A 25,348-nucleotide genomic window follows, 5' to 3' on the forward strand; every position below is an offset into this window, starting at 1 on the left:
TTAAATATTTTCGAATGTGTATCTTATCACTTTAGAGAAGGAGCTCTGAAATCAGCGGTTTCTAATATACTCTATGTATGGTTCCCAAATTGTTTCAAGTATATTTGTCTCTCCGATTGTAGGTATTGTTTTCTAATGGAATACACGTGTTCATTTCTATGCACCATTGTTGCATTTTTAAGGTTGCTTGCATTTTCCAAGTTAGCATTATGCACTTTTTTGCTGCTCCAGCTACAATCATAATAAATCTTTCTTGAGCCCTGTCTAATTTTAAGCCTTATTCTTTGTCTTTTATATTATTTAACAAGAAGATTTCTGGATCTTTTGGTATCTTATTTTTTTTGTAATTTTATTTAATATTAAGTTTAAAGCCTCCCAAAATTTTTTTAACTTTTGTACATGTCCAAATTGCACGTAATATTGTTCCAATTTCCTGGTTACAATGGAAACATTTGTCCGATATTGTTGGATTCCATTCTTTTAACTTTTGTGGTGTCTATGTAGTCAATTATACTGTATCATACGAAACCGAGTATTTATTATATTACTCATGGTTCCTGTGCATAGTTCCTCCCATGTTTCATATTTTTAAAATCTTTTTTCCTAACCCTGTTTAGGTTTCTACATTGCTTCATCATTTTCCTTGTATTGTAATTTTCTGTACATATTTGGAATAATTTTTTTTACTTTCGCTGTGTCTGTAATTAAGTCTTCATAGCAGCTCCTCTCAGGTAATTTTAAGCTTGTTCCCAATTTTTCTTTTAAATAAGTTTTCAAATGATAGTATGAACATATTGTACTATGTGGTATTCCGTATTTGTCTTTTAACTGTTCAAATGTTAATAAATAATTTCCCAAAAAGCAATCTTTTATTCTTTTAATTCCTTTACTTCCCCATTCCTTAAAAAGTAAATTGTCTATTGTAAAAGGAATTAATGGGTTTTGCGTTAGAAGCATTTTTGGTATTTGATAATTTATCATCTTTCACTCCAGATGTATTCACTTCCATGCTTTTAGTACATGTAGTATTGGTAAATCAATGTGTTGTACCAGTTTCTCATCCCATTTATAAAGCAAATGTTCTGGGACTTTTTCTCCTAGTTTGTATAGTTCCATCTTGAGCCAGTCCAGTTTTTCTCCTGTTACGAGCCCAAAGGACCCTAAAACCCAGCAGCAATAGATATTCACCAAAATAAATGGTTAATTAAACAAAAGTTGCTTTTAATTATCTTTAAACATGAAAGCAGAATCACACTTTAACTTATCACTTAACTAACCTAACTTAACCCCCTTCTAATTCTTAGCACACGTGTATGTAATGTGTGAGTAAGTTCAGAAATGTTCTTTGGTTCACAGTCCAATCTCACTTCTCATTCCTCCAAGTTCACTGGCTGCAGGCAATTCTTATATTGTGCACAGAATTAACAAGCATACAGTTCACCAGGCTTTGGTGCTTGAAAGGTTACTGCTCAGGAAGGTTCTTGTTAGTTTTCAGAGAGAGATTTGTTGTACATTTACTTCCATCTCAGCCACTTCATTGTCTTGCCAAAGAAACTTTCCTCCTCAGGGTTCTCTAGATGATAACCTCTTTCTTTCAGGTCACCACAGAGTGTCTTTTTGTTTTTCTTATTCCAAGTGAAACGTTAGACAGCCAGCCCTCTCTTTTTGCACGAAGTACATGGGCTTTGACCAGGTTGAACAAAGAACTCACAACTCATCTTCCAAATGGGGTTTTCCACAAGCTTGTCAGCTTGTCCTGTCCCAGTCCCAGCTGCTGTTGCAGACTGTAACACTGTAGAACTGATGTATGTGTGTGTGTGTGTGTGTGTGTGTGTGTGTGTGTGTGTGTGTGTGTGTGTGTGTGTGTGTGTGTGTGTGTGTGTGTGTGTGTGTGTGTGTGTGTGTGTGTGTGTGTGTGTGTGTGTGTGTGAGAAAAACCTCTGACTCTCTCTGCTTGAAAAACCACATGACTCTCTTAGAACAGCAAGTTCACTGTAGACAGAATGAGGCTCCGAAAAGCTCTTTCATCTGTTGCCTTTTTGTAAACAACAATCCACTCGAGATCTCCAAAGCTTTTGCAAAGGCTCTGAGGCTCCGACATGTCTAGCATTAGTAGAGCTCTAGTATTTTAAATAAGAACCGTTTTAAGGTGTTTGTATGTGACCTACTCTAACAAACCCTCCCCCAATTTATCTCCCAAAAACATATCTATATACTCTGACAAACTCCCATCTGATTAAATTCTGATAGATATCATATCAGTGCTGTCTGATAATAGTTTTTGAAATTTGGTAATCCTCCTTGTTTATACATCAATGTTAATTTTTCCAAAGCCAGTCCTGATTTTTTACCGTTCCATAAAAAACTTTCTTATTAATTTATTCAGTTTCATAAAAAATTCCCGTCAAAGGAATCAGTAGCACTTGGAACAAATATTGTATCTGTGGAGATATATTCATTTTGATGCACTTTACTCTCCCCTATTAAAGTTAATGCTAAATCTTTCCATTTCTCTAAATCTTGTATATTTTTTATTAACAGTTGGTAGTTTAATTTATTCAAATGATTTAAATTGTTATTTATCCTGATACCAAGGTAACATATAGCCTGGGATTGCCATTTAAAAGGGGATTCCTTTTTACATTTTACATAATTGACTTTGTTCATTGGGCATCACTTCACTTTTATCAATATTAACCTTGTATCCTGATATCTCTCTATATTCTTTCAATTTTATATACAACTTTAAGAACGGTCAGAAAGTGGGCTTCCTCTTTTCAAAGCCACTTATTCTGGAGTAACAAAGGCATCTTTTTCCCCCTCTGCAGGAAATATTACTGCTTTCAATCCTGTTTCAACAGGATGGTGAGTTCCCTTAAAGTGACCTCTTGATCATTTATTTCTTGCAAATCTCTCACGTCACATGGTATTGACATCATCTGTCTTTGAAGTTCATAATGTCTTTTCACACTGGCGTGCTAAAAGTCACACGGTGGCTATACTTCTGTACCAGGTGCTTCTGAAATAACACCTATTGTTTTCAGTATCTCAAGAATCATCATTAATCCTTTCATCTCTTGGCAAAATTGCAAATGAGCTTGAGGTGCTGAAGCCAACAACCATGTGTGTCTGTTGAAATGTTAATATGTCGTCTTTGTTTCCCTGATAATCCAAAACTTATTTATTAAACCATATCTACATAAAATATACAGTACAAGTCCGATTATCTGAAATGGTCAGGACTGGGCTTTTTTTTTCCAGAGAACTGGTCATTTTTTTAAAAAAAACAGCCCATTTACATTAAATTAGCCTTCACCACCAATACATTTCGAATGGTAGAAGGAAAGCAGAGCAATCAGTGGAAAACCAATGCAGACACAGGAAGAATGTACAAACTCCTTACAGACAGTGCGGGATTATAATCCTGGCCCTGATCACTGGTGCTGTAAAGCATTGCACTAACTGCTACGTCAACCATTTTTTTTCTCTCACTACCAGCACCAGAAGTAGTCATGGACAGTTTTGACCTCCAACATATCATGGACGTTTCCTTCATCCTCTCTAACTCTACCCCTGTCTGTAACTGCTTGTTCTTCTCACTTTTCCAGTTCTAACAAAGAGTCATCGCCATGTAATGTTAACCTTATTCCTCTCTCCACTGATGCGGCTCCACCTACTGAGCCTCTCCAGCATTTTCTGTCCTTACTTTAAAACATGGCAGATGTCATGGGCAAATGCTGGGGCAGAACTTTCACTGCCAAGTTCACTGATCACCTCTGCCATGGATCATAATGTTTCTTGAGCATGGCCTAAGATGCAGCCTTCTGCTGGGAAGAGGACTCGCAGTTAAGGACAGTGCCCAAGATTCTCCCAGTGCAAGTGGCCATCTGCGCTAACAGTGTAACTTTGTTGTATGGTGTAAAAGCTACCATTTAAATTGAATGGTTGCCAGTATCTTTGAATTTGAACCTGTCACAAATTAAAAACATTGCTGAAAGGTAAGATTTAAAAAAAATAGATTTTAAATACTAAATCCATTTTAAACTACTTCAATTAATTCAAATCATTTATAACGTTTCTCCTGGTACCTCCTTTCTCTTGCTGTTGCACGCAAGGCTCGGGTCAGCAGGCAGATTTCTGCTCTACGTAAGCTGGCATTACCCTGGTGATTCCATAGGGAGCCCTACAGCACATCAGAGAAGTTTTGTAGCTCACCATGTGCTGAGAGGAAGGCAGTGCTACTGTTGACAGTCATTCCTATCAGCAGACTTTATGAATTTCAGTGGGTTATGCAAGGCTACACACAGTGAAATGTGATTAATGTTCACAGGTTTCAGTCGGGTGGATGTTGGATAATTTTGACCCTCTCCAGTTGTGAAATAGAGATTGCTTATGGTTTTATGACCAGTTAACTTTGATACAATACATCTTGAGGCTCTGTATGATTGAGTGCGGCTGCATATCTCGAACTTACCTGAAAGAGCCTTCTGTATATAAGTATTAGACTGACCTGATTATTCACAATATATCCTCGAATGTACCATTGTTTGCTAACTGCAGTTTACTTTGTATCTCACTATGCCATTCTGAAAATAACTGTAATTTGTGCTCTACATACATTTGTTGGAACATCTATGATCTTAGGCCACCCAAGAGCTTGCTCAACACAGAGCTTTGGGGAATACATCCTGTCCTATTGTGTAAAAGTTTCATTGTTCTTCAGTGTTATCTCAAAGTTACTGTCAATGAAGGAGAAGAACTAAAATTTGAAGTGAACTGAAAATCAGTGTATTGTTCGGATGGCCAGCTCCTCCCCTGGCTCCACCCTCACCTACCCCAATATAAACCCTGGTTCCCCACCCCCCCCCCTTTACCTCAGATTCACCCAAGGACTATTGTGTCTACTGGCCATTGATTGTAAGGTATTAAAAGTGTGCTTGTACTCCTCAGTATCTCTGAGTGGATTCAGTTGCGTTACAAAACTCAAGTCAACTTTGCTGATATTTGTTCTATATTAATACTATATATATCTCTATTCTGCAGTGTGGAAAACCTGATCTTCTAATTTCCTTTGCCATCTGTTCCTTTCCTCAGTCCTGCAAACCTCCTACCCGTCCATCTTCTCAGCACTCCTTTCCTTTGTCATGTCTTTTTTCTTCCCAATGTTCATCATACCTCATCCAGAATAAATTAGCAACTCAATCATATATTCAGAATAAAAACTGCAGATGCTGGAATTCTGAAACAAAGGAGAATGTCAGAAGGGCAGCACAAGTAGCATAATGGTTAGTGCAGTACGATTACAGTCTCAGTGACAAGGGTTTGAATCTGGCGCTGTTTATCAGGAGTTTGTAACTTCTCCCCTTGTCCTCATGGGTGTTCTCTGGTGGCTCCGGTTTCCTCCCACCCTTCAAAAATCTATGTGGTTTGTAGGTTAATAGATGTTTTTGGGTGGCATGGGCTAGAAGGGCCTGCTACCGTGCCTTATCGTGAGATAAAAATTAAAATCATATACTCAACAGGTGAGGCAGGATCCACAGGAAGAGAAGTAAAGCTGATATATCAAGTCCAAAGTCGATCAGAGTTTCTGACCCAAAATATTAGCTGTTTCTCTTTCCAAAGATACTGCCTGACCTGAGCCCAGTGTAGATCAGCCATGATCATGTTTCAAGGCAGGACAGGTTTGAAAGATCTGGTGGCCTACTCTTGCTCTCTTCCCTTGTGTTCTCTTGCTCTTGTCATTGTTTCCAACATATTCTTTTATTTGCTCTCTCTTCACATCCTCCAGTTCTATCAAGGAAAGACTATATAAAGGGTCTCAATCCAAAAAGCCAACTGTCCATTTCCCTCCACAGATGCTGCCTGGCCCATTGAGTTCCTCCCTCCAGCTATTTGTTCCTCCCTCCAGCTATTTGTTCATCCCTCCAGCTATTTGTTCATCCCTCCAGCTATTTGTTCATCCCTCCAGCTATTTGTTCATCCCTCCAGCTATTTGTTCATCCCTCCAGCTATTTGTTCATTCCTCCATGTAAACGCGAGCTATTATTGGTTTGCATCTTTCTCTTGGATGCTCCAAAATATTCCCTTTCTCAGTTCATTTATCTACCACCCACCTCCTATCAGGACAGCTCCTTCAGAGTAGCTAACCCCACCAGGGCAAACCTTGAGGCACCACTCGAAACAGCACACAGATTGCTGGAGGAACTCAGCAGCTCAAGTAGCATCCATGGAAATAAATAGACAGTCAACATTTTGGGCCAGAATCCTTCATCAGATGTTTTCCAGCATCTACAAACTTCTTGTTTATCACTCTTGCAATGAGCAAAGCGAATGAATAAAACCAAGGAACAAATTTCTTGTGTGAGTAGTAACAAATATTTGCCACAGTAACTGCGAGTTCCTGGGCCATAAAAGGATTATATGCAGACATTCACCACTGAAATTCTTTTTGTGGCTGCACAGACACCTTGTCGAAGACTGTCTTCCTATCAGAGGGAGTCAAAGAACACTGAGCTCAGCAATTCAGCAGGTATCACTTTGTTCCATGGTTAAGTACTTTCTAAATAAATAACTTCTTGCTCATTCTCTAGATAAATCTCTATTAAATAAGAGTATCTGCAGATGATGGACCAAATATGTTGGAGAAACAAACAGCTCTGATAGAAATAAAATAGCAGATTTAGAGACATCAAAATAAGTCTAAGTTTTCCAGCATGGAAACATATCAATTGGTCCGATTTGTCCATGCCAACTAATTTGTCTACCGAAGATAGTCCCGTTGCTGTATTCCACCCTTATACATGATTCAATGTCTTTTTTTTATGTTGCAATTATCCCCTCCCCTAACATTCCTCTGGTAGTTTGTTTCACAAAACAACTAGGTCCTTTTCAAATTTTAAATTTTATTTTTAACTTTAGACATTCAGCACGGTAATACAGTGATTCCTTGACATATATCCGAGTTCCGTTCTGATCGACTGGCCATATTTTGAAATAGATGCAAGTCAGAAGTATGTTAGCATGGCATGTAGAAGTCATAAAATCAAGTAATTTTCAATTACCAATCAAGTACCTTCCTCAGCTTCATGCCAGATCTACCAGCAGGAGATGGGCTTTCCTCTTGCTCGGCATTTTTTTTTTAATACTTTATTTATAATTTTTTTAAACTGCAATATAATTACATTACATTCTAAATTATTTCAAAATAAATTATACATGTGGTTTATATCCTCCCATAGCCCTCAACCCACCCTCCAAACCCTTCCACCTCTAAAGAAAGAAGAAAAAAAGCAGAGAATGCCAAAAAATAAAAAAATTGTAAAATAAAATCTTTTGGAGATTAATAAGAAGTGAGGTATTCAGAAGCAAAATTTTGTAAATACGAGCTCCATATTTTCCAAAAAACATGATGTTTATCTCACAGATTATGTAATTTTCTCTAATGGTATACAACTACAAAGTTCTCCATACCTAAATCTATTTCTGACTTCCATGATATTGCTGTACATTTCCTAGAAACTGCTAAAGCAATTAACACAAATTCTATTTAATTTTAATTAAAGAGCCTTAATATTACTCAATAAAAATAACATCGGATCCTGTGGGAATTTGGCCCCAGTGATTCGTTCCAAAAAATTACCTATCCCTAACCAAAATTGTCTAACTTTAGGACATCGCCAAGTTGAATGAAAAAAAATAAGTTCCAACTTCATATCTGCATCTTAAATATAAATCTGATATGGCAGGATTTAATCTATTTAATTTTTGTTGAGACAAATATAACTGATGTAAAAAATTATATTGAACTAACCTACATCTTACATTTATACTTTTTGTCATTTTATTCTTATACAAATCCATTCAACCCTTTTCACTAATTTGGGTATTTAAATCTATTTTCCATTTTAATCTAGATTTATGCACCCCAATTTTGGGGGCCTTAATTTGAAGTATATTTATTTACAGTAGTATTACAAATCAATAATTCTAATTCAGGTTGATTAGGTAACGTCAAAGTAGGACCCATTTTGACGAGCTTTAACAAATGGCAACTGAGAGACTGTCACTATCGTACACATGCAGCCGTTTTTTTTCCAGTCAAATCTACAGATGGTCTTAAGTCAGGGAGAGGCTGTGGGTCCTTTCAGCCGGCGCATGAGCCTGTGCTGCCAAATTAAACCCAATTGACCTACAACCCCAGAACGTTTTGAAGGATGGGAGGAAACCAGGGCACTCAGAAGAAACCCACACAGACACAGGGAGAATGTACAAACTCCTTGCAGACAGCACCCCAGTCACTGGTGCTCAAACAGCGTTGTGCTAATTGGCTAACTGCTACGCTAACCGTGCCACCCTAAAGCTTTTCCCTTTTTTAAAAAAATCTATACCCTCAGGTTTTTGACTCCCCTACCAAGGGGAAAAAAAAAATGACCTTATCTTTACCTCTCATGATCATAAGAACCTGCATGAGGTTTCTCTCGGCCTTCTTGACTAAAATAAAATGCCAATTCACCGTTAACCATGAAGAGTCTTGATTATCCCATTACTAATAGTTACTGTAAGGAACTTTCTTCTTTTTCTTTGGCTTGGCTTCGCGGACGAAGATTTATGGAGGGGGTAAAAAGTCCACGTCAGCTGCAGGCTCGTTTGTGGCTGACAAGTCCGATGCGGGACAGGCAGACACAATTGCAGTGGTTGCAGGGGAAAATTGGTTGGTTGGGGTTGGGTGTTGTGTTTTTCCTCCTTTGCCTTTTGTCAGTGAGGTGGGCTCTGCGGTCTTCTTCAAAGGAGGTTGCTGCCCGCCAAACTGTGAGGCGCCACGATGCACGGTTTGAGGCGTTATCAGCCCACTGGCGGTGGTCAATGTGGCAGGCACCAAGAGATTTCTTTAGGCAGTCCTTGTACCTTTTCTTTGGTGCACCTCTGTCACGGTGGCCAGTGGAGAGCTCGCCATATAACACGATCTTGGGAAGGCGATGGTCCTCCATTCTGGAGACGTGACCCACCCAGCGCAGCTGGATCTTCAGCAGCGTGGACTCGATGCTGTCGACCTCTGCCATCTCGAGTACTTCGACGTTAGGGATGAAAGCGCTCCAATGGATGTTGAGGATGGAGCGGAGACAACGCTGGTGGAAGCGTGCAAGAAAAAGGTGGTGTTATAATAGTGCAGACAGACCTTTAACAAGGCAAAGTTCAAGCGCCTGTTGACAAGTGACTGTTATTGAACCTAGAGGTGCTGCTCTTCAGGTTTCTGTACATTTTACCTGAAGAAAGGAGTGAGGAAGGTTGCGATTAGGTCGATGGGGATCCTTTATGACATTGGCTACCTTCTTGATGGGAGGTCTGAACCTGTGATGGGCCTGGCTGCATTCGCTATTTTCTTTTGCCTTCCTGGGCAAGTTCCTGGGCACTTGAATTCCCAAAAACCTGAAACCAGTCAGTGTACTTTCCACAGTCCATATGTAGAAGTTTGATAGAGCATTTGACAAATCTTCTCAGACCTAACAAAGTAGAGGTGCCGGTGTGCCTTCTTCAAGGTTGCCTCAGCACTGGTTCGAGGAGAGCTCCTCCGATAGATGAAATCCCCACAAACTTGAAGGTTCTCCACCTCCGGCCCATCAATGCAAACAGGCATGTGTTCCCTCAGCCTCTTCTACCCAAAAATCAATAAATGCTGTGATCTTGATGGCGTTGAGAGCAAGGTTGTTGCTCGGGCACCACCCAACCAGATTCTCTATCCCATTCCTGTATTCCGACTCATTATTTCAAGTTATTCAGCCAACAACAGTGGTGTCCTCAGAGAATGTACACATTGCGTTGGAGCTGAACTTGCCTATGCAGTCATCTGCGTACAGGCAACCAAGCACACAGCCTTAAGGTTCACCTGTTGATTGTCAGGGTGGAGGAGGTAAAGCATTTCAGATCTAGATATCAGGACAGGATCTCTTCCTACAGGACGATACTCTCATCAAAGGAATCAATTGGGAATACTGTATATCCAAGCATGTCCTTCCTTGGTTATAGAGATTGTAATTATTAAACAGCACCTCACACGCAATCTCACCAAAGATTTGCTCAGCAAAACTTCCTTATTGTTCTCATATATCATAAAAGCTAATCCACCCTTTGCCTTTCTAAGCACTTGCTTTCTGCCTCATGAAATGCATGCTAATCATTTTTGGTTTAAAAAGAGGCAGATCTTCCACAGACTCTGAAGGAGTCCTGGCATTCAACCCTGTTGTTTCCGCAGTCTGGTCCTGGTGTTGTCTTCTGCCAGACCAGCTCCCCTCTGCTCAGCGAGGTTCAACATACTATCATGCAGGGCGACGAGCTCTGATCACAATCTCTGAGAATGGTTTTGACAGCCAAAATGTGTTCTTGCTCCCAAGCTCACTGGCTATCATACTTGTCACTGAGATTTAATGCTTGCGGATATCTTTGGCATTCACAATCAAAACAATAAAAATGTTTAAAATTTTCAGCAAACAGTGAAAAGTTGGAAGAACTAAGCAGGGCAGGCAGCATCGATGGGCAGAAATTGACAATTAATGATTCTGGTGGGACCCTTTTTGAGAGTGTAATTAAAAAAATTAATTTAAAACTAAAACACTAAAATCACAGATTCGCAAAACAAATATTTAAACAGCTGATTTACATTTTTTTTAAAAACCCTGTGGCTTGACTTTTGCTTTTAGTTCAGTGGGGCTGCTGCTCTTGTACCAGGATCGATTGACAATTTCCCCAGCCTAAGAGTGGGGCAATTTGTGGAATTTGGTGGTGCCTTGCTTGTCTCCAAGAGCAATTTAGCTGAGTAGCAGACTTTTTTTTTGTGTTTGTCTGCCCTTCTATAACATGGAAACACCATTTTCTCACAGGGGTCACAACACCCAGTTTTACTTCTGATCTTCAGTTGAGAAATTTCTTCACACACAGCTTCAAGTGGATTAAGAATGAAAGATTACGACTGTGTATCAGTCAGACAGAACCCAATCAATCATGAGCTTAATGTGGTCTTGAGAGGTCTTCTCAAAACCAGTGCTGTAAATATTCAGCAAGTCTGACACTGTAGATGAAGAGGGAAGCAAAGCTAATGTTTCAAGTTGATGATCTCCCGCTGGAATGGGGGAAAAGTTAGAAGGGCAACATGTTGCAGGAAAATGGAGGAGGTGTAGAGTGAACAGAAAGTGAGGTGTAGAGTGAACAGAAAGGATCTCAGACCTGAAACATTTACAAGGTTTCTTTCACCATGATGTCACCCAACTTGTTGAATGTGTTCTGCATTTTATTTCTAATTTCGACACCTTTTGATTTTCAGTTAAAGCTTGATAATGAGGCAGACACTCAAGGAGACGGAATGATTTAAATGACAGAGAAAAAAAGGTGGGCAAATTATGTCCACAGTTGTAATCAATCAGAGACTCATTTCAAGGCTGTTACTTCTCACATAATTTATTATTGAACATTTATTTTCTGTATTGCAAAGTTTTTTTCTCTTTTACATACGCATCTTTTCTTGAATACTATTTGTTGCACTATCGAGAGGTAGACATTCTGCTTGGCCTGCAGAGAAAAGAATTCCAGGGTTGTATGTGATGTCATGTTTAATCTGATCTTTGTTTACCTAGGAGGAGAGGCATGAAATTTGAAATAGTCGAAGCATTAAGAGAAAGAAACTTCAAGCTGGAGGTATCTGTCATGGTCCCCGGATGCAGTACAACCTAGCTGATTCTGACTTGAGCATTGCTTCCCATTTTGTTTACTCTAAGTGGACATTTTGGTCAGAGGCAGGAACCTGCAGCAAAAAAAAAAACCAAATGTAACATTTTGGCCAAATTTCACTATCTGGCCATCTCTTGCCCTAATTAAAGTTAATATTTACCGAGTCAGAGCCATATTGCACAGGACAGGTCCTTCAGCCAACTCATAAATGCCGGCTAAGTTGGTATTCTGGGCTAGTCCCATGTACTTGCATTTGGAAACTATTCTTTAAAACCCTTCCCATCCACCTATCTGTCCAAATGCCTTTTAAATGTCATAATTGTTTTGGTTCTGGCAGCTCATGACCTCAGAGTGAAAAAAACTGTCCAAAGTCACTTTTAAATTTTTCTCCTCTCACCTTAAACATCCTACCCTGCGGAATGGATTGTGAACATTCATTTTAATCCATGTCCCCCATGATCCTATTGATTTCTATAAGTTCACCCCCCAGTCTTCGATGTTTCTGATGCATCATCAATAATTCGCAAAAGCCCAAGTAGCGAAACAATCAGGCTTTTAAAATAGCTAAAGACCACAACTCTATCAAACAACCATCCATTTCTTTGACTGATCAGAGCAAAGGAAAGGGGCAGCTTGCAAGGGGCTGTGGGTAGGATTGGTCTCGGGGGGCATGTCCAATCGATAGCAGCCAATCATGGAGCAACAGTGATTTACCACATTTCCAGAGAGTAAAGATTAAGCTGATCCAACCCTTCTCTATATCTCAAGCCCTTGGACCCAATGTGACAGACTATGTTATATTTTATATTGTATATAGATAAGTTTTAAAGGAGATAAATTGTGGCTTTTTTTTAGTGTAGGTCACATACAAACATTCCAAAACAGATCTCATTTAAAATGCCAGAGCTCTGCTCAAACCAGATAGTTTGCAAAAACCTTGAAGAATGTCTATAAGGACTTCACAAGTAGGTGTTAATTGGACATGCTGTGAAGTAATGGATTATTGAAAGCAACAGATGAATGAACTCGTAAGATTAGGTCTGGAGCCACAGTCTGTCTGAGTGCAGTTGGCACTCAGAGGGTCATGTGGTTTTCTCTGAGAGAGAGAAAATTCAGTTCTACAGTTCAGCAGCTGGGAATGGAATGTGAAAAGCTTGTGGAAAAACCCCATTTCGAAGATGGGTTGAGTTCTTAGTCAATGGCCATACAAGAGGAGATGGCTGAAATAAGGGAAACAAAAAAGGAACTCGGTGGTGACTTGAAAGAAAGAGGTTATCATCTGGAAAACCCTGATGGGGCAAGTTTCTTCAGCAAGAAGGAATCAGTTTGTGCCCAACAAGCCACAAATTTGTCTCTGAAAACCAACAAGAACCTCCCTGAGTGGTAACTATTTACCTTTCAAGCACCACTGGTGAAATTCATACATTTTAAATTCTGTGCACAATATAGGAGGAGTGAGAAGTGAGATTGGACTGTGAATCAAAGAACTTTTCTGAATTTGCTCACACATGACATACATGTACACTTAGAATTAGAAGGGGATTAAGTTCAATAATAATAAGTTAAATCTTGTTTTCATGTTTAAAGATAATTAAAAGCAACTTTTGTTTAAGTGACCATCTGTCTTGGTGAATTTCTATAGCTGCTGGGTTTTGGGGTCCTCTGGGCTCTTAACACCAACAACATCCTGGTGACTCTCTTTTGCACTCCTTTATTGTTCCTTTAGCTGAGCGACTTCAACTTCTGTACTCATGACCCCCACCATGAGACCCAAACGCCTGTCTCCTCTCAGGGAACTATGCAGCCTTACCCCCGAGATCTTTTTTTATTTACAACATGACCAGCGGGTTCTTGGTTGATTGAACCAAAAGGCAGACTCCACACAGCCAGAGTGGATATTACAACGCTCCTCGAGCACATATATCCCTCACCAAAAGAGGGAGCATTTCTCTCCGGTACCTGTATTTTTTCAAAGAAAACTTGGGAATTTCTAAAGTAACACTTGAAAGAAAACAAAACTCGCACGCACAGTCTACTCGAGATGAAATATTTCCCAAAAAAGTCTCTCTCAAATTTTGCTTCTATCGCATTAAGTATTCACCAGTTGCTTGGCAGTAGCAACTCGACAATAATAACGTCTTACACCCTGTACAATGAATATATTTTTGCACTTATGAACGGGTACTTCATTTAAAGAAAAGACCATACCTAATTTGAATTAAAAAGAGACAATAAATGCAAAACATCGACAATATTCATAGTTATCCTGAGGAGGGGGGGGGGGGAGGTGACTTTGTGGTGTTGGAGTAAGAAGGGGAGGTTCAACAACCTGATAGTTGTGTGGAGACCTGCTGGGAAATTGTAACCTCTAAACATCAAGAGTCTCGTTCAGGATACACTTGCCGCCTTTCAGCCGGTTTCACCGGGAAATTTAGACACAGTGGTGAACAATGTACCCTCTAAAAAGAATGCCCTAAATATACCATGTAATAAAAGATATACTTTTTTGGGGGGAAGACTTACCTATTACACGAAAATAAAGCGGCAGCCAGTAGAAACGGAGCAGAATCATGTTTTGCGCCGTAAAGTACTGGGGCCAACATCCAAGGGAGCTGGAATCAAATGCAGTTGGTTCTGAAGAGCAGGTTTTTGCTGTTGGCGTGGGTCTCTCACTCCGCCCCAAGAAGCTCGACTTGAAACACTCCCTTTCATGAGGGCAAGTGCAAATGAGTCCCTTTCGGGTCGATGTCTCCCACCACGAATTCCATCTTTGCCGAGTTTGTGGGTGGATGGGTGTTCCCTTCTTGTCCTGTCCTCTTCTCTTCTCTTCACTTCTCTCCTCTCCTCTCCTCTCCTCTCCTCTCCTCTCCTCTCCTCTCCTCTCCCCTTCCCTTCCCTTCCCTTCCCTTCCCTCTCCTCTCCTCTCCTCTCCTCTCCTCTCCTCTCGTTTCGTTTCTGGACTGAGAGCAGAGAGGAAAGGCGTCACTTGCGCTATAAACGAGTCGGGGTGATTTCACGAGAGTCGTTATCTCATCAGAGCCGTCCGGAACATCACTAAAATAACCCCAATTGTGTCAAATAACGCCTTAGTGCTAACTGAGTAACCAAACATGTATTTAATGTTACATTTTAACTCGGCAAAATAAAATGTTACATTTTAACGCGGCAAAATAAAATGTTACATTTTAACGCGGCAGTGGCGAATGCTCGTTCCCTGGCCACGCTTGCTTTTCATTTGGCCCCATCGTTATTGGCAAGACATTCACTGTCTCCTGGACAGCGAGGTACCTGGCAAAACCAAACCCTCACGGATCAGCGCGGGGCTTGCCACCTTATTTGCCCTGGCAGGTGGTGTTGCCAGTCACCACCCTTGACGGAAAGCTGCTCTTTTCTGATCAAATCGAGGAAGATCAACCCCAATATAATGCAAAAAAAAGTTTATTTTCTCACTCTGTTTTCCATTAGTGTACAACATTCCTCCGGGTAAAGACATCAATCTTTCGGGTAATGTCATCAATCCACATCAGATTACAACCTTGGTTATGTTTATCATACTTCTTCATCATGTTTCATTTATTTCTTTTAATTTTCAGAGGATAGTGAAGTCAACAGGGAAAGATCTCTTCCTCCCATGAAGGACGTCTACAGCACGAGATGCAGGAGAGAGGCAATAAACTTTGTGAAGGCACCCCTCCTGTAAACTGTTCTCCCTAGGAGGTACTGCAGCACTTGGGCCCTTGTGTCCAGTATTTTGTTCCCCCCCCCCCCAAGCCATCAGGCTCCTGAATTTCCTGGAACATATGTGGATAGTGCACTGTGGACTTATACTGTATATATCTTAATATTATAATATTTCAATGTGTTTAACCTACTCTAACTTCTATTGATGTTAATATGCTTTGTGGTCCTGGAGAAACGCTATCTTGTCTTTACCTTGCGAGCATGGAATGGACGAAAATAAAAGTGACTTGACTTGTTTACGACATTGGGGAGATTGGGCAGATGAAGTCAATCTCATCAGTCTCACTTATTTTCTTGCAACTTATTCTCTCTATAAAATTATGAAGGACATCGATAAGGTAAACCGAGACAGACTTTTTCTCAAGATAGAGAAGTCGACAAATAGAGGGCATGGATTTTAGGTGAGAGCAACCTGAGGGACAACTTCTTCACCACCCTTCTTCTGAGGGACATATGGAATGATCTGCCAGAGGAAGCAGGTCCAGTTGCAACAGGCCAAAGGCAAGTACATGGATGAGAAAAGATTAGAGGATATGAGCCAAATGCAGGTAAATAGGATTAGCAAGTTGGTCTCTGTGAACAAATTGGGTTGAAGGATCTGCTTCTGTGCTGTGAAATTCTATAACAGTGACTAACTCTCGCATAACCATGAGCAAAAACACGAACATCTGCAGACACTGTGGTTGAAGTAAAAGCACAAAGCTGGAGAAACTCAGCAGGTTAAGTTGAGTTTCCCCAGCTTTTTCTTTTTATTCTCGTAACCATTAATTCCTGGCCAAGTCTCTGGTCGCCCACCTACACTAATGAGAGCCCAAACAATTTACACTGGCCAACTAAATTACTAACCAGTTGTTTACAAAAAGCAAACAGATGAAAGAACTTGTTGGAGCCGCATTCTGTCTGGAGTGGAACTTACTGTTCTAGAAGGTCATGTGGTTTTGCAAGCAGAGAGAGTAAAACAGGCTTTCTCTCTGAGAGAGAGACAGATCAGTTTTACAGTCAGCAGCAGCAACTAGAACTAGAACAGGACAAGTTGGCAAGCTTGTGGAAAACCCCATTTGGAAGACAGGTTGTGAGTGCTTAATTTAGCCTGGTTAAAGCCCTTGTGGTTCATGTAAGAGGAGAGGACTGGCTGTCTAATGTTTTACTTGGAATAAGGGAAACAAAAAGACACTCTGTGGTGACCTGAAAAAAAAGAGGTTATCATCTGGAGAACCCTGAGGGGGAAAGTTTCTTCAGCAAGACACTGAAATGGTTGATTGAAAAGGAATCAGTTGTGGATGTACAGCATACAACAAATCTCTCTCTGAAAACCAACAAGAACCTTCCTGAGTGGTAACCATTTACCTTTAAAGCAGCAAAGCCTGGTGAACTTTATACATGTTCAATTCTGTGCACAGTATAAGAATCCCCTGCAACCAGTGAACTTGGAGGAACAAGAAGTGAAATTGGACTGTGAACCAAAGAACTTTTGTGAAGTTATGCACACATTACACACACGTTCGCTTAGAATTAGAAGGGGGTTAAGTTAGGTTAGTTAAGTCAATAGAGATAAGTTGAAGTGTGATTCTGTTTCCATGTTTAAAGATAATTAAAAGCAACTTTTGTTTAAGTAACCATTTGTCGGTGAATATCTATTGCTGCTGGCCTCGTAACAGGGTCATCGGCAAGTGTCACAACATTGTGCCACCTCTTCTCCAACCTTAAACCTTTCAAACCAGTGAACAAAACCCATTTAAATTTCTCTTTATTGATAGAATGTATTGGAGACCTATCAGAATGTTTGAGAGATGGGGTGGTGACCAAATGGATGATGAGGAGCTATTATACAAATTGGGGATTCTTCAAGGATTTAAAAAGACCAAGATAATATAACTAATGGCAAAACATTTTTCATGCCCTGATCATAACCCTGCTCCTTATGATCTCAAACAGGTGGAGTTCAACATTAGTCGTGACAGTTTCATGCTCTCAACTGCATTGAAAATCCTTCTCGCCAAGAGGAGAGTGAACGTAGAACATTGCAGCGCAGTACAGGCTCTTCAGCCATGATATTGTACTGACCAATGTAAACCCACTCCATACAATTTAATAAGGACGTCATCCTGAGAAGTGGCGCGAGTTTTAGAGTATTGCTGACTGCTCTCAAGCCATTGTTCACTTGTATGTAAAGTCATTGTGTGTGAGACTGGAGCTCAGTATTCACCTGCATAAAGTACCATCTCCTGGTTCACCTACGGGGAATCGGAGCATTTCTTTCCTATAATTTTCTTGTGATCTTATCCTGAACTGGGAATCCATGAAAAGGTACAATGAATATACTCTACATCAATGTTAGTAGCTTATTATTCTTTCTACAATGCAACATATAAAATATTTTACAATAAGCTGATCAAATCCAATGTAATACAAATTATAATCATCTCAATGTTCTTGCAGTCTGTGCTTTATTTTTATTTACTGTCGAATTGAATTGTTTTGCCTGCAAAATAATTCCTCACCGAGTATTCCAGATATTAGCCCTCTCTGGTATTATTCCCCTCCAGTTGAGATATCCGTGTAATAAGGAGTTTGCAATGTGCAAGTCACAGTACCTTGATGTAACACTGCCAGGGTAAAAAAAATACTAGATGACATAATGGGGTAAACTTTATAGGAAATGGGCAAGGTATTTTTTTTAACAAAAAAAATGTGTTTCTAGAAGTAGTGGTGGAAGCAGATAGAATAGCAGCATTGAAGATGCTTTAAAATAAACATGAATATGCAGGGAATAGAGGTATCCAAGTTCTAGTTTAAATTCTGCATCATGTTCAGTACTGATATGTGGGCTGAAGGGACTGTTCCTGTGTTGTACTGTTGATATTATATGTGTCAATGGAGTTTCATACAAGAATGTTTGCACAAGAAATATCATGTGGCTTGCAGATCTTGCCATTTGAGTTATTTGAATGCCAGATTGTATTTCTCTGATGTTGGATGGGGAGGGACCAGGTTAAGTCTCCTGTGACTCCTTTAAGAATTCTGTCTTTTGCTGCAGTCTCTTATGTGCTTTATAGCTGACAGCTAAAGCCCTTATACTGAACCTTAGCTTTGCCATTGTTCAAAGATGCTAAGGCTTTAATAGTTTGTAAACAATGCTGTGCAATTAAACAACTATGATAACTTAGTCATTGGTGCACATCTATTGTTGGCAACATTACTTATAGCACCAATGCAGTGAGTATGATGCTTTCCAAATAAATATATTTCCAGGTACAGTGATAAATCTAGTGACAGCTTGAACGTGGAAAATGCTCATTTTCTCAGCTAATGTCTCTGTGCACAGGAAGGGATTTGCACAGGAAATAACTACAGAAACAATCAGCACGGAGTATCAATTGTAGCCAGGACTGGAGGTAGCCCAGTGGAAGGAAGTCTGAACTTGGCAGGGGTCTTTGAGTTTGGTGGGTTGGCGGGATTGACTGCTGGGACAGAGGAAATACTAACGCTGAATGAACAGAAATATTTAATCCTTCCACAATTAATTTGTTGCTTTCAGAAATATATATTTTTCTATTACATAACGCTGACTTAAATTATAATGTTTATATTCCTTATACGTGTGGACAAAAAATTTCACACATGCTGGTATCATGTCGAAGGCATCTGGAAATAGAGTTGTGATCTAAAAGTAAAGAATATCACATTTTCACAAGTACTTACAAAGCATCATTAAAAATATTATGCTGCAAATCCAATTGAATGTTGAATGATTTGCCTTGTACGAATGGTATTATTAATGCTTAGTTCCATCATTTGTTAAATATTTCTCAGGATAGAGGAGCCTCTATTTGTCCTTTATCAACCAGCAAATATATTAAACGTTTGGCCGCACGGTTGGCGTAGCATTAAGCGCAATACCTTTACAGCACCAGCGAACGGGACCGGGGTTTGAATCCTGTTCTGTCTATAAGGAGCTTGTATATTCTCCATGTGTCTGGCTGGGTTTTCCCTGGGGGCTCCGGTTTCCTCCCACTGTTCAAAACATACTGGGGGTGTAGGTTAATTGGGTGTAAATTGGGCGGCACGGACTCATGGGCCGAAATGGCCTGTAAATGTGCTGTATTTCTAAATTTTAAAAAAAATTACAAATTAAAAAAAATTAAAGATTCAAATGTAAGATATCAATGAGTCTGGTGATATTCTTCTTGTAGTTCGATAGATTAGAATTCTCTTGGAGGCTGCAGCTTTTATCAGTTTGAAATTGTTTGATGTGAAACACAAGACTGCAGACGCTGTAATTGCAGTGATTGGAGGAACTCAGCAGGTCTTGCAGAGACCATAGGAGGTAAAGATATACAGTGCCTTCCATAATGTTTGGGACAAAGACACTTTTTTTCCTTTATTTGCCTCTGTGCTCCACAGTTTTAAATTTGTAATCAAATAATTCACATGATTAAAGTGTACATTCCAGATTTTATTCAGTGTTATTTGCCTATATTTTGGTTTGACCATGGAGAAATTCCAGCACTTTTTATACATCATCCCCTCTTTTCAGGGCACCAGAATACTTGGGACATAGCAATATATTAAAATAGACAAGTTTAGTACTTTGTTGCATTTATGCCTTGCATGTAATGAGTGCTTGAAGTCTGTGATTCATAAACATCATCTGGTGCTGAGTATCTTTTTCTGGTGATGCTCTGCCAGGCCTCGACTGCAGCCATCTTCAGCTCATGCTTGTTTTGGGGGCTTGTCCCCTTAAGTTTACACTTCAGCATATGGAAGGCATATTCAATTGGATTTAGATTGGATGACTGAATAGGCCATTCAAGAATTTTCTAATTTTTAACTTTGAAAAACTCCTTTGTTACTTTAGCAGTATGTTTGGGATCATTGTCTTGCTGAAGAATGAAGTGCCATCCAATGAGTTTGGAGGCATTTGCTCAAACTTGAGCTGATAAGATGCTTCTATACACCTCAGAATTCATTTTCCTACCGCCATCAGCAGCTATATCATCAATGAAGCTAAGTGCACCAGTACCTGTGGCACTCGTACATGTCCAGGCCATGACACCCCCACCACTATGTTTCATGGATGAAGTGGTATACCTTAGATCTTATGCAATTCCTTTACGCCTCCACACTTTGCTCTTGCCATCCCTCTGATACAGATTAATCTTGGTCTCATCTGTAGACAAGACCTTTTTCAAAATTTTGCAGGCACTTTTGTCAAATTGTAATCTGGCTATCCTGTTTCTGTGGCTAACTTGCCTTCCTATTTCTGTTCATGAAGTCTTCTGCGGACAGTAATCATTTTCACAGCCACACCTGCCTCCTGAAGAGTGTTTCCGATCTGTCGGGCAGGTGTTTGGGGATTTTTCTTCATTATTTTGAGAATTATTCTGTCATCAGTAGTGGGGGTCTTCCTTGTCCTACCAGTCCCTTTGAGATTACTGAGCTCACCAATACACGCTTTCTTCTTAATGATGTTCCAAAGAATTGATTTCGGTTGTCCTAGGGTTTGGGTGATGTTTCTTTCTGTTTTATTCTGGGTTTTCAGCCTTATAATGGCTTCTTTGACTGACATTGGCACAACCTTGGTCCTCGTGTTGAAAAATGGCGACTACAGACTCCGAAGGTGATCAAAAGCTTAGAAGCCTAGCTCTTGTATACCTGCACCAGTGAAGCAATTAAACATACCTGAGTACTTACAAATAAAGCCCTGAAATGGGGGTAATCTGTATAAAAAGTGTTGTAATTTATACTTGGCCAAACTAAAATTTCTACTTGGCCTTGAATAAAATCTGGAATGTGCACTTTAATTACATGAATTGTTTGATAACAAATTTAAAACTGTAGAGCACGTGGGCAAATAAAGGAAAAAAAATGTCTTTGTCCAATCATTATGGAGGGCACTGCATAACTGATGTTCTGGGCCTGAGCCCTTCTACATCTTTACCTCCTATGGATGCTGTGAGACTTACTGAGTTCCTCCAGCATTTTTGTGTTTTCACATATTTGTTTGTTCATGATTTTCAATTAGATCTAGTTTTAAACCTAAACATTGAACAATAGCCAAAAAGAAAAAAAAAAATTTCAGTGCATAAAGAACATTTCAAATTTGGATCCCACCAGGCAAACATTACATGTGAGTTAAGGCCAGGATTGCAAAGGTTTTCAAGTTAGACCATCAGGGTGAAATCTAATGCTCCGATCAACACAATGATTGGTTAATGCAATGATTACTTTCCCATATCATTACTTGACCATTTTGAAAACTGCTCCCTTTTATGTTAAGGGATGCAAACAAGTGTTTGCAAACACCTTGTACAATTATAATACTCATCCTCCAAACATTCTTTGCCCTCTGATGTACTGTGCACCATAACCGGATTTGCTTTATTCTAGACCTTTCATTCAGTCTTCTGTAGGATTTTTGCACATCTCTATAACCCTATTGTAAATATGAAATATATTAATCCTGTTTGAGATCTTTGTCTTTTAACACATCAGCAATCCACAAGGTTATCGGAGATTACAGCATGAAGAACTGGGGAAACGGGCCAATAAATGGCAGATAGAATTTCACTGATTCTAACTCAGATTAGTGTGAAATGTTGCATGTTGGTAGGTTAAACCAAGGCGGAACCTAACAATAATTGTTAGGGTCCTGGAAAGTGTTGTGGAACAGAGAGACATGGGGGGACAGGTACATAGTTCCATGAAAGTGGTGACACAGATAGACAGTGTAGTGAAGAAGGTGTTTGGCATCAGTCAGGACATTGAGTACAGGAGCTGGGATAATCATGTTACAACTTTACAAGCTGCTGACGACCACTACATTTGGAGAATTGTGAGCAGTTTGATCACTCAGATATAGGAATGGTGTCATTCAGATGGAAACAATGTGGAAAAGATGAATGAGAATTTCACCAGGATGAGCAGGCCTTGAATTATAAGAATCAATTCACCTGCAGGAAATGGATTAATATCTGCAAGGATTTATTAGAAGCAAACAACTGTAATCAATTTGATCATTTTTTGACGAGGTAATAGAGTTACTAAGGATGAAGCATTGGATGCGGTGTACACGGAATTCAATAAGGTTTGTGATAAAATGCCACATAACAGATTTATCAGCAAGTTTAAGAACCTTAATGACGTGGATATGAAGTTGGATAACAGAAAGTTGTGGTGAAGGGTTGCATTTTGGACTGGTGAAAGAGAGTGGTGATAGTTGCTTTACATTGTTGCTTTATCATTCTCTGTCAAAGCCTGGACTTAGGGGCACTAGTCGCAATTTCTAAATTTTCAGATTATATGAAACTTGGCAAGGTTGTGCATGCAAAGAGAAAAGTGATCTATTTTATGGCAAGCTGTTAGAATGAACAGATGCAAAGCAGGTGAAGTTTAATGCAGAGAAGCGTGAAGTGATGTGTCCTAGTTGGAATAATGGGGAAAGACAATATAAAATAAAGAATATCGTTGAAATGAGTGCATGGGACACAAGGCATTGGTAGCATATGTGCACAAATCAGTTAAAGTGGCAAGACAGGTTCAGAAAATAGATCTTACACTCATGGGCTTCATCAATAGCGATATGGAGTACAAAAGGAGAAAAATTATATGGATCTTTTACACATTGGTCCAATTCAAATGGAGCATTGTGTTTAATTCTGGTTGTCACCTGACAAGAAAATATGAGGACATTTGGAAAGATCCAAAAAAAATTTGTGGGACGGATTCCTGGTCTGAGGGACTATAGTTGCAAAGATTGAAGATGGAGCAACTTTCTTTGGAGAAGAGAAGGCTGGAGGGGAAAACTGGGAGAAGTAAATAAAAATGAACAAGGGATTGAAGAGAGAAGATATTGCCTTTGATGGTGGTGTCAAGCAGTTAAGGTCACAGGTATAAAGCAAAAGGAGAAGAGGAAATCAGGATTGACAGGCTCTTGATTAGCCAGGACATCAAAGGTCATGGGTAGAAGACCGGGCAGTGGGGCCGAGTAGGAAAACAGATCAGCTCATGATTAAATGGCGGGGCAGACTCCAGCCTATTTCTGCCTTTATGTCTTTCTAACAGGGTACCGGCATTGCCCAGGAAATAAAGCACTCAGTTATTGGCTCCATGGTTGAAAAACAAGTATCTAAAAAAGCTTCATGGTAAATCTTTATAAATATATTTCTTCAGACACAACACTTGCATTCTTTGTAACAGAGATACACAGTTCAAACAAAGTTGTCTTTTTGGGCCCATATTGAACTGGGTTTGGCCACTTGTTTTTATTCTGAATGTACATTGATGCACAGCACTAGAACTAATTGAGGTGTCCCTAGTGCAAATTCAATGTTTTTTGGAATTTTGGCCTTAAAGGTTAAATTCAATGTGGTCATGACATTCAGCATCAAATGTTATCACAATTATAGTAAACAGAAATGTAAGTCCATTCTAGTAAATTTTTGTATCATAAACAGTCAGTGCAAGGTGGTCAAAAAACACTTTGGAATTTCATATGACCTTAAAGATTAAATTCCATGTGGTCCTGACATTCAGCTTCAAATGTTACCCTGACTGAACTCCTTGGACATTTCTAGAGCACTCCATATTGATTTGTTTGGAGAACAGACAAACAGACATACATGCACAAATATATATTAGATGGTCTTATGGTCTAAAAGTAATATAGAGGAAAACAAGTTTAGTCAGTATGTGGTTAAACTTTGGAATGCAATGCTTGCAAATCTGGAGAGAGGCTCCACTGTGTCCTTCAAGAGGGAACAGAATAAATACATGGTGGAGAAAAGGTTGAGAGGATCCAATGAAGGTGTTGGTGGTGGAATTAGAAAATGGTTCTTGTGGACAACTAGTGCTGACACACAGCTCCTTCTGTGGTGCAGTCATTCTATAATTCTATGATGTAGGTCTGAAAGTAAACAACATGGACCTTCTAACCATTCCCCAAGAATGAAAACCTACCGACTAAGTTACATCTCAATTGGCTAACAGTGGTCGTTCATTCAGGATCTTACCTAAACTTAGGTGAGTAGGTTTTTTAAATCTTTCCTTTATATTTGTTATCTATTTGTTCTGTCCCTTGGTATGTTGTGGTAATTTAATTTATACTATCGTTGCTGTCTCTTGTGTACCTCAGCAAGTGAGAATTTTGATGCATCTGTCCATTGTATTTAACGTAAGCATTCGAAAACAAACTCTTGTACTCATACAAACATGTAAAAAAGCATTGCTTTCCATAACTTGTAGGTGATTTCCTCCCATCCCCATTCCTGCAGCTCGAGCTTTTCATGGACTGTGTCATCACCACCATTATTGGTGGTCGTGACTGCAACGTTTCTGAATGTTGAAGCTGCCACGTAAATTCAACTTACTGTCCTTGATTAAATGAAATATAATCTTCATGTGACTTAGTTGAAATCCAAAAAATTCTTTGCTAGCTGGCTAGTAATTCAATGTTAATTGGCTGTTAGGACTGGCAGCACAGACAGTAAAATGCTTATTGAATAAAGGACTTAGTCATTTAGGATTCAGATAAAGACATCAAAATGTGATCAATTGTAATGACTCTTTTACTCACTGTAGTATTCTCAGACAAACAACTCACATTTGCCCCTAATGTTCCCTGTAACTACTGAGATTGACTTTCTTTCATTCCACTTTGGTGGGCTCTTAGGTAGCTGAAGACGTCCAGTGTCCACAGTTTCTTTGGTTTTTTTTTCTGATTCACAGGCAAAGATGCCACCAGCTTATATTTTAAGAACAGCAATTCCAACAATTTGTAATTCAGCTGCTATTGTAACTGCATTCTGACAGTGTGCCAGTAAAAAGGGAGAACCATCTGCTATACCCAAAACGAATGGTTTTACATCCTTAAAGAAACATAAAGGCTGCC

At 39.5% G+C, this 25,348-nt stretch overlaps 1 protein-coding gene across 1 annotated transcript in view; it reads right to left on the reverse strand.

The window, feature by feature from the left end:
* Positions 1-14,609, reverse strand: part of tie1 (tyrosine kinase with immunoglobulin-like and EGF-like domains 1) — a 155,888-nt gene extending 141,279 nt beyond the window's left edge. Inside the window, exon 1 of the mRNA XM_069939016.1 lies at positions 14,242-14,609. Coding sequence (XP_069795117.1) covers positions 14,242-14,290 — 49 coding nt within the window. The 5' untranslated portion in view covers positions 14,291-14,609. The remainder of the gene's footprint in view (positions 1-14,241) is intronic.
* Between the last annotated feature and the right edge of the window lie 10,739 nt (positions 14,610-25,348).

The sequence above is a fragment of the Narcine bancroftii genome, chromosome 5 (assembly GCF_036971445.1).
Source record: "Narcine bancroftii isolate sNarBan1 chromosome 5, sNarBan1.hap1, whole genome shotgun sequence".
Classification (NCBI taxonomy): domain Eukaryota; kingdom Metazoa; phylum Chordata; class Chondrichthyes; order Torpediniformes; family Narcinidae; genus Narcine; species Narcine bancroftii.